The sequence below is a fragment of the Hippocampus comes genome, unplaced genomic scaffold (genome assembly GCF_001891065.2).
Source record: "Hippocampus comes isolate QL1 unplaced genomic scaffold, H_comes_QL1_v1.1 scaffold366, whole genome shotgun sequence".
NCBI lineage: Eukaryota > Metazoa > Chordata > Actinopteri > Syngnathiformes > Syngnathidae > Hippocampus > Hippocampus comes.
The window spans coordinates 165061-175060 of record NW_017805541.1 but is presented as its reverse complement, the minus strand read 5'-3'; the positions used below and the strand labels follow the sequence as shown (position 1 = coordinate 175060).

Genomic DNA, 10000 nt, shown 5'->3' with positions numbered 1-10000 from the left:
GTTTCTGACACAAACAGGAGTGTTTAAAAGTTTTTATCTTGGCTCCATTTTTTTTTTCTATCCCCAAAAACTGGCATTTGATCAGGGGTGTGTAGACTTTACATCCTCTGTATAAGTGACTTCAAAGCGAGAAAACGAGGGCCCTACTTGAAAGCGATCTTCCTTAGCCAGACGGCTCTCGCGCAGGTGTGATTTTCTCTTTCTTCTCGGCGATGCGGGGGCACCACTTGCGGGCGCAGGCGTCCGGCAGGAAGGGGACCTTGTCCAGGCGAGACAGGTAGACCAGAGGCTGGATGGTGCTGCTGATGTTGAGGAAGGCAAAGCCGACGGGCTGCACGTAGCAGCGGAAAACATCGGGCGAGTAGTAGTCCTCGAAGGGGAACAGGGCCACGGGCGGCAGGTAGTTAACGACGATGATGCAAAGGATGGACAGCACGATCTTAAACGCCTTCCTCTTCATGGGCCGCATGTCGTCCTTCCCGACGCCGCCCGACTTCTTCAGAGCCCACAGGATGCTGGCGTTGCACACCACCATCCAGGTGAACGTGGCCAGGATCTCACCGGTGAACACCTTCTCGAAGTCGGGCAGGCCGCCCACCATCTTGGCGGCGGAGTAGGCGAAGGTGAGGCCGAAGACCAGCACGGACAGACTCAGCTGGTACTCGACGCGCTTGAGCCGTCCGAACACCAGCGGGAAGACGACGGCCAAAAAGCGATCCAGGCAGATGCAGGAGAGGAACAGAGGCCCGCTGGTGTCCTTCACCCCGTAGGAGAACTTGAGAGCGGACCACACCTCCTTGCTCTGCCAATGGTAGAGGTTGAGGAAGCTGACGGGCGTCATGGAACCGAAGTAGGCGTCCATGAAGGCCAGCGAGCCCAGGTAGATGTCGGATGTGGCCGGCTCCTTGCGGTTGCGCGCCAGCACGGCGATGACCAGCAAGTTGGCGGGGATGCCCACCACCACGTTGATGCACTGCAGCGTCAGATCGAACAGGATGCCCTCCACTTGCGAGTCGCAGCCGTCGAACACGCTGAAAGCTTTGCTCGTCCCGTTGTCCCGCGCCGTCGCGTTCGCCGGTGTCGGCCAGGAGGTGTTGGCGACCATGGCAGCGCACTATGACGGGAGAAAAGTGTGGTTGTACGGGGGAATTGAAAAAGTCTGCACACCCCGGTTCAAATACCAGATTTCTGGATGTAAAAATGTAAATTGCTGCTACCGTTTAAATGGCCTCCGATGAAGCGCAAATGAAGTTCTGACATTTTTGGGGCTGCTCACAGAAGCCTGAAGATTGTTTGGGAACAGTGACTGATATTTTGAACTGCTCATAGTTGCCCCCATCTTGACCATGGAAGGAATTATGAACAGTTACAAATACCAATCACTGCTAGCGGAACACTTTCAGACTGTTATTTGGAATGATTCATATTTCGCTCCACCTTGTCAAAGGGAACTGGGGCCATAGACAAGGTGGAGGGATCAATGAACAGTTGTAAATACCAATCACTGCTCGCAGAACACTTTCAGGCTGTTATTTGGAACTGTTCGTATCGCTCTCCACCTCGTCTAAGGGAAGTGGGGCCATCGTCAAGGTGGAGGGATTAATGAACAGTTCAAATACCAGCAGGCGCACGCACAAAACCTTCAGGCTGTTATTTGGAACTGTTCATATCTCTCTCCACCTCATCTAATTGAACTGGGGCCATAGACAAGGTGGAGGGATTAATGAACAGTTCAAATACCAACCAGTGCGAGCACAAAACCTTCAGGCTGTTATTTGGAACTGTTCATAATTCCCTCCACCTCGCCTGCGGGGAGCTGGGGGCTTAGTCACGGTGGAGAGATTTACAAAGTTCCAAACAGCAGTCAGCGTTATGGCAAAACTCTCGGGCTTCTGCTAGAAAGGAAAAAAAAATCCTAAGATCCTATTGAAGCAGCTGAACTTTATCTGGGGCTAACCAGAGGCACTTAAAATGATGGCATGTGTGTGCTGGTTGCCATTTAACATGAGTTGACTGGTTAATATATTGCAGTGGCACGAATGATAAACCGCAATATAATGCACGTCCACTTTAAATCGATCTCTCGCTTCGCGTAAACACGTTCCAAACCCCATCAGGGCTTCTTCTTCTCCTCAAGCTGTTATCTTGTTTTTGTGACTTTGCGCAGCCTCCTCTGGGACCCCGGGCCTCTGTTTTCGGGGCCATCTCCATTACCCGGGAGGACTCCCGCTTCAAGCTACGCCCATTTTAACATGAATATAAGGACAACAGTCGGCACATTAATTGCATGCTTCAGCAGTTTATGGATGGACCCAAACCTTTTTTTATTTTTAAACATGGAGTCTTATGAATGCCTTTTCTGTTTGTGTTTCTTTTCTTTTTGGGGGGAGACGACTACCGAGACTGATGTTTTTTTTTGTTTTGTTTTGTTTTTAAAGAAACGTGAGGTGTTTGTGTAAGCCACAGAGGCAACGATTGATCCTTGTGTGGCCATTCAGGACAACCTGTTCCTTCTGCGGATTGTGTTCCCTCGGGTCCTCTCATGAGACTAATCATGTCGACAAGATCGTCTCCAGAGATGCAACGTGAAATCAATTGTGGTTTTACGTGAAAAAAATAAAAAATAAAACCACCCACCAAAATTTATTAATTTTTTTTTTTTTGGCATATCATATTCAACGATTATGAGCCTTCATAGTTTTATATAAAAAAGAAAATGAAAAACATATCAAGAAATGTTAATTTTTAAAATATGCTTACCTGGTCCTGTAATTCTATTTCTTTCTTCTTTTTTTTTTTTTTTAATATTTTAAGTCGGGAAAAAAAAGTTTCACCAAATTTTCAACCCCAAATGTCCATAAACATAGATTTATATATAGTCGCTGATGGTGTTATAGAACACTCGCCTGACTTATGTGCAAGCAGTGTGGGATCTATAGATGCTAGTTAAGTATAGCTAGGTAACCAACTTCTACAAAAATGAATAAATATTATGCAAACTATCTAGGATCCTCAATAAATTATGAGAAATATTACATTGGTAATGTCCTGTAGATTAGCGCAATATTACGAGGAACGTATTTCGTTTATTTGAACATTAATGCGGGAGAAAACCATGTACCTATTGTGGGATCTATAGATGCTAGTTAAGTATAGCTAGTTAACTATCTAGGATCCTCAATAAATTAAGAGAAATATTACATTGGTAATGTACTGTAGATTAGCACAATATGACTAGAAACGTATTTCATTTATTTGAACATTAATGCAGGAGAAAACCATGTACCGGTACCTATTAGTGATGAACATAAGTGTGTCATATTAACGTATTTGTCTTCGTAATATACTTTTAAATAAATACGATGAATATATCCCGAAAACTCACATAAAAGCAATGAAAAATTTAGATTATTGGCAGAATACAGACGTATTATTTGAATTAATCTCAACTAAAGACAAACAAAGTGCACAAATCTGCAAAACTTAATTTTGTTCATTTGTTGTTACTCACCAATGTGAAATAAAGCTGTTTTCGGAATAGCGGGAGGGACGCAGCCTCAGTCAAAACTGTGTTCGAGTGAGTTGGGCTTTCTTCCATTTATAAAAGGTGACCCGAAGGGGAGGTTCTCCTGGAGCTTTATAACATCTTGTGGTCCTCAAATTGTTTATTCCGCAACATATTCACCGCCACCGTTTTTGTCTCTCTTCAATAAAGGCTGAAACAACACAGAGTTGCAGAGTAAATATTTGCTATTTACTTTTCCTATTAAGTGTTGTTGGATGTTGTCAAACTTCCCGTCGACTCTGTCAATGTGAAACTTCAATTGAAGGAACTTCTTCAATAAAGGCTGAAACAACACAGAGTTGCAGAAGAAATATTTGCATACTTTTCCTATTAAGTGTTGTTGGATGTTGTCAGACTTCCCGTCGACTCTGTCAACGTGAAACGTCAATTGAAGGAACATTTTTTTTTTCAGAAATTCAAAATATTTGTTACATAGTACACAATCCACTTGCTAACCGAATCATGTTGCTAAGGTCATCAAAAGCTAACTATCAAAAATGTCCACCCTGTCATTGTCCACCAGTGCACATATTTTGCTGTTTACACGAACATTGTTTACTTGTAGTTAATTAACCAAAAGGCACTTGATGCTCATATTGACTCACATCTGTAAAGGAGATACTGGACGTAGAATATTGTTTTGGTCCAGAAGTAAGTCCATAGCAACTTTCTCGGATCTCCTGGGGTTGTCATGTAGAGCCGGAGAGTGTCATGGAACTCTCACTCTTCTATCTTCTTTGCTATTGTAAAATGGAGGCCCTAAAATTACAAGACACAAACACGTTGAATTAATGAGGCAAAAAAGTACGCAACCAACCATCAGGGGGAAAAAAACAATCCAAAATAGAGCTGTGACATTTAAACGGGAACATGAGGAAAACTCGTAGTGGCTGCTTTTCTGCTGTAGGGGGCACCAGAGATCAACTTTTCAGACTCAACACTTGAGGAACGACTCAATGACAAGTCTGCCGTGTCAAAGTTAATAAAGTAATGCACAAGGAACCTGTTGGGATTCACTCGGGACTTACAACTTTTAATTTTTCCGTGACCAAGCTCGTAACGATGTTCACCCGTCCGATTCGTCAAATCACTTTTTCCCATTGGCACGAATTGAACCCCAACATAAAAAAAACAGTACTGCATTGCATGAAACCATAATGAAACATTGAAGAAAATATGAAATAAACAATTTTTAGAAAGTGTAATTACCGGTACTGTTCGTCATGTAGTATTCGTGTGTTGACACACATGCACTTCTCATTTATAGGAACGTTTATCGAACGGTTATCTTAGTCTTGACTTGTACGGGTTAAGGGTTAACTCATGGTGGAAGAACAGTTTTACGATTTGAAATGGTTATCATTATTACGTAATATTTTAAATTAGCAATATGATTAGAATTCAGATATCTGACATACAGACTGAAATACAGCATTTTAACCTCTATGTATGTAGTCATGTTTTAACATCTGTAAAAAAAAATTACTGTTACTCGGTGAAACCTCCCCCCCCCTAACCTCATCTACAATGACCATGCAGTCCCTTGTGTCAGTTCTACAAATCAAACATTTGAGTGCCAAGCTTGTCTCCAAAGTGCAATTGACATTTAATTTTCTAAATTTCCAAAACCATGCCATGTAATTTCATTAACACAAACTATTTGCAAAATTTCAATCAATAAACCGAATGACAATTACGATTCAAAATTAAGTTCTTTATTGGAATATTTTCCAAAGCACTTGTCTTGCGACAGAACAAAAATAGCCATGTCTTTTCTTAAAAAACAAAAATGAAATCCCAAGATGCTTCCAAAATGTACTGAAGAGCTTTCGACAAAATATACATGGAGAACTCGTATACCAGTCATAGATTGGCCTCTGAATAAATAGCAAACATGGAATAAAACTTTTGTACATAATTTAGGCATTCCATTTATATTTTCAATCAAAATGACGAGTCAACCCAATCAAAGAAAACTCGAGCCCTGCGCCACAAGCGACCACATCTGCAGTGCATATAAAACATCAACCCCCACAACAGTGGCTAAAATATTCGACAATAACGATGGGTTGTTTTGATATAAATCAACACTGACAAAAGCAGATTTCATAAAAAGACAGCCTGCATGATGGGACATAAAATGTAGCGATTACATTCGGTCTAGGTCTCAGATAAGGAGAAGCGGGTAAACGTTACTCAAGGGAAATCGGAAAAAAACAAACCTAAATTCCGGCAAGCGTTGATTCCACACATTCCAAATTGCCAAATGGAGGTCCGGGCATCTGACTTTCAGAGCCATCAGCGTAAGTTAAAAAAGTTTGGGAGAGAAAAAGAGTCCATCCACAACCACACCCGCACATTTTGTCCATGCGGGTCTCCTCATGTGGTTTGCAGTGTTGCTGTGTACTTAAAGGGTGACTTGCATCATGTCGTAAAACATTCCCATCCACGGTTGGCGTGGAATGGATGATGACACACGACGACCAGCCAAATAAAAACAGGAGGTTAAAAAAAAAACTAACAAAAAAAATTGTAGCTTGCTTTGTGAGTCTTGTGCCCTCGTAGGTTCATTCAGTGCAAGAGGTGTCTTAGGAAATAAAGAGATTTGGACTGCAGTTCTTGTCCTAAAAAGTCTCCATTTTGGACGTCCCTGGAATTCTTTTCACACACATTAAAAAAAAATATCCAGTCAATCCACTTTTTTAAAAAAAAAAACAAAAAAACAATCCACACCTTGTAGTATTCGCTCGCTTATTTATAAACATCCAGGAGAACTTCAGATCACCTTTGCCTATGTACAAATGTCCATGGTTATCTTTGTATAGTGTGTTTGTCTCTAGTGGTGGTTGGTTCACTGAGGCCGCGGCTCTCCGTGGACTCTGAAGCGATACAAGCAAGTGTAGTCGGGATGTCCCCAGTTGGACAGCACCCGCACCTCCATGATTTGGAAAGTCTTCTCCGTGGGCTCCTGGAAGGTAAAAGAGGGTCCCAAAATGGCACCGATTTAAACTTTTACTTCATGTGCGGAATACGACAACACAACAGGACTTGGAATCCAATATTGTCATAAAGAAAAAATTAGTACCAAAAAAAATGCTCAGTGTTTTTCTTCAAGCCCTACTATAAACCAATTTGTCAAATTGAAATGACCTTAATAGGGAAGATTTGCAGTGATTCTCCATCCTCCTGGTAGGTGTAGTTACCGAGCAACTCGCCTTCTACCTGGTACTCGTCATTCAGACCCTGTAGGTAGCATGGCAAAACAAATTAAATCACTGACATCCAAATCTCATTTTTAAACGGTTCATATTTCGTACAAAGACTGTGAAGTCACGTGGGGCACTGCTGATGTTCCCGGTGGGGGACAGCACTTTGGGAATGTGTTCCAAGCAGAAGGACGTGGGCCGGATCATCATGGAAAGCCGGATCACAAGGTAACCCTGCGAGCCTTTGAACGCCCAGCAGTTGCCCGGGTACATGTCAGGCTGATGGAGCGGAAAGCAAATCGAAGCATGCTTACTATGTACCGTTACGAAATACCCTCGGGGTTCTGTCATTGCCACATCTGACCAACCTGGATGACAACGCGAGGGGACTGGGAGAAGTACCAGAGCGGGAGCCCGAACAGACTCATGAGGGCCGTCTTGGTCTCGTGCGTCTCTGAACAGCGGGTGCTGAGGATGCTACCACCTGAATACACGCAGGCAATACACACATTTTGAAATAAAAATGACATTGGTGAGGAATCGGGGTAAAGAATTGATTAAGATGGCAGCAGAGGATCATAAAGCATCAACACCATGCATCGAGCACGTACACAATCATGAACACGTTACATACACGACTGTCTTGAATAAAATAACCCGCTAACTTCCCATTCGGTGGTAACTATTCGCAGATTGTTAGCATCCCGGCTCTGTGTGTGAGAGTATGTTTCTTTTTTACCTCCAGATTCCAGGGCATAGTCCACCAGACCGGTCTTGTCCTGCGAGTAGAGCTTCAGCACATTCTGGGCAATCACTTTTACTTGCTGGGATAGAAAAACACAGAGAATTTTAGTTGGGCTCTAATTGTAGCATATTGGGGCCCGTTCACCTTCGGAAGTTCCGCAGGAGCTCATTTTGATGGGACATTCTAAGTTTATTTCCACTACCTCTTCTGACAGGCACTCAGCAGAAGCAACGCTCTGCACCGTGCCGGTCACCGTGCCAACAACGGACGTGGCCTTGGACTCTGCCTCGCTGAGCGTCTGCGCGCGGGTGAGCTCCAGCTGCCGGGAAATGTTGCTCAGGATGCTGTGCTCCAGTGCGACCAGTGATGCCCGCAGGTCACCCGTGCTCGCGTAGTGCTGGGACAGCCAGACGACCAGAGACTCGGGCAATTCGCCTTGAGCCTCGCCGGACGAGCTGCTGCCGAAGAACAGAGCGTGCAGCTCCTTGCGTACTTGGGAGGAAACCTGAGCCGACATCTGCAAAGAGAAGGTATTAAAATTAAAAATAAACTAAAATAAATTAGAACTATACAAAAACTAGGGCCGGACCGATTCAATAAATTAGCTTTCATTAACACATTACAACATAAGACAAATATAATGACATTCACTGCACCTCCCACACCAAAAAAATTTGACCCCCCCCCCAAAAAAAGCCTGAATTTTGCCTATTTTTCCTAATCCGCAAAATAATGTAAAACAGTCACACTTTCAAATTCTAATACAGTCAAAATTTCAAACTTTCAAACAAAAGTGTCCTAATTAATGCATATAATTTTTATGTGGGTATTATTATTATCATTAATTTATTTACTTAAATTAATTAAAAATCGGCTAAGCCCTAATTAAAATTGTACATCTCAGTGCATAATGAAGCTCATGTGAAGTTGGTAAACTACTGCGTCCAGTTTATGTAACATCGGTTCATTATAGGGCACATGCTGGGGGCATGGTGTTGGTGCTTTGTCTTTTGTGTTCTAAATGCTTTGCTGCCCTCTTGTGGCGTCTATACGCTAGTACCAATCTTTGTCCCTGTCCTCAAAAATGGGGTTTCAGGAAGTACAATTGTGACTACATTGAGACAATTTTATTCAGTGTAGTAAAATCCCACATTAAGAGCAAAAAAAAAAAAAAAAAAAAAAAGGCCATATCATGATGTCCTATTTTGCTATACGACATAGATGGGAAGTTGCGTCTTACCGTCTCCTGCAGCGAGTCCAGCTGCTCACACTTGCCCTTGCATCCCATGACGCCCTGCAGGTCCTGCCTGACTTTTCCCAAGTCCAGCTCAAGTCTTTGCACCTCAGCCTGCAACGCATCGTGCTCCTCCTGCCCCACACCGACATTGCTGCAACAGGGCAACACACATTCGAGCTTCGCCTACCAAACAAAACCATTTCATCCTTAAAATAAAGAGTCGGTGTTTGTTGTGTCGGTACCTAAGAGGAGGTGCGTCTGCAGCCGCAGCGACGACCACTTTCATTTTCTCTTTGTCAAGTTCATATTGTTGCTGCTTCTGTTGCACCGCCTACACAACACGGGTAAATAATGACAAACTATTTTAAAAAAACGCAGCAAGAGGCGATATGTAAAATAAACACTGTCCGGAAGCGTCCTAACACGAGGACCAACTACAGTATGAGTTGCAAATCTACTACATGTCCTGACATTTGATACATCAATCCTTTGTTTGGGAGCCGTGGATTTATCAAGCCTGCGAACAAAGCCTTCAACTATACCTCAGTCTTGGCAGCCAGAGCGCTGAGTAGCAATTCCAACTCAGCTAACCGCGTCGTTTGACTCCCTTGAAGCGCTATGAGCTGCTCTTCGCTCTGCAGGGATGCCAAATGACACCGGAAGCGACATGAAGCTTGACACTCGACACCGGCAACATAATCCATATGATCCAGTCTTACCTGCTCTCGGACGGCATGGTCCTTTGTCAGCTCTCCGCGCAGCACGCCCAGCTTTTGCTCCAACAGCGATGACACCCACAGTCCCAGTGTCTCCCTGTCTGTCTCGGTGTGGAGCTTCTCCCTCAGGGTGGAGTACAGAGCCAATATGTCCGTGTGATGCTGCTCCTGCTTCTGGTCGCTCTGCTGGACTCGCTGCCACAGCAGAGTTAGCTGGCGTTCCAGACGTTCCAGGCGCTCCAAGTCCAAACTAGGGACTACAATTGGCTAGGGGGAAAAAAAGTCGGGTACATTTAGACCACAAGAAATGCTGGTGAGTAATTCTTGATTTTTACGATGCAACCCACCGGCATCTGTGAGACGGGAGCAGAGGTCTGGGGAAGTTTTGCAGGAGGTACAGAAACTGGAGCAGAGGCTGGCATCAAGTTCGAAAGGTAGGTGATGGGAGAGGAAGGTCGCCACTCTGTGAGGGTTATGGCCGGTAGGTAGCCAAGGAGCACGGCAGCCGGCGGACCCCCCAACCCCCAAGCT

The 10000-nt window shown here is 44.0% G+C and overlaps 2 protein-coding genes across 2 annotated transcripts in view; both read right to left on the bottom strand.

Moving 5' to 3' along the window:
* Positions 1-4710, bottom strand: part of LOC109521439 (G-protein coupled receptor 183-like) — a 4804-nt gene extending 94 nt beyond the window's left edge. Inside the window, exons 1-3 of the mRNA XM_019879264.1 lie at positions 4171-4710; positions 3512-3716; positions 1-1114 (exon numbers count right to left, since the gene is read on the bottom strand). The exon at positions 1-1114 is cut by the window's left edge and continues 94 nt beyond it. Coding sequence (XP_019734823.1) covers positions 164-1114; positions 3512-3598 — 1038 coding nt within the window. The 5' untranslated portion in view covers positions 3599-3716; positions 4171-4710 and the 3' untranslated portion in view covers positions 1-163. The remainder of the gene's footprint in view (positions 1115-3511; positions 3717-4170) is intronic.
* A 1574-nt stretch (positions 4711-6284) lies between these two features.
* Positions 6285-10000, bottom strand: part of sun1b (Sad1 and UNC84 domain containing 1b) — a 14855-nt gene continuing 11139 nt past the window's right edge. The window contains exons 13-23 of the mRNA XM_019879275.1: positions 9817-9998; positions 9473-9736; positions 9296-9388; positions 8996-9084; positions 8757-8904; positions 7719-8033; positions 7511-7595; positions 7140-7255; positions 6883-7050; positions 6716-6808; positions 6285-6533 (exon numbers count right to left, since the gene is read on the bottom strand). Of these exons, the coding sequence (XP_019734834.1) occupies positions 6417-6533; positions 6716-6808; positions 6883-7050; positions 7140-7255; positions 7511-7595; positions 7719-8033; positions 8757-8904; positions 8996-9084; positions 9296-9388; positions 9473-9736; positions 9817-9998 (1670 nt within the window). The 3' untranslated portion in view covers positions 6285-6416. The remainder of the gene's footprint in view (positions 6534-6715; positions 6809-6882; positions 7051-7139; positions 7256-7510; positions 7596-7718; positions 8034-8756; positions 8905-8995; positions 9085-9295; positions 9389-9472; positions 9737-9816; positions 9999-10000) is intronic.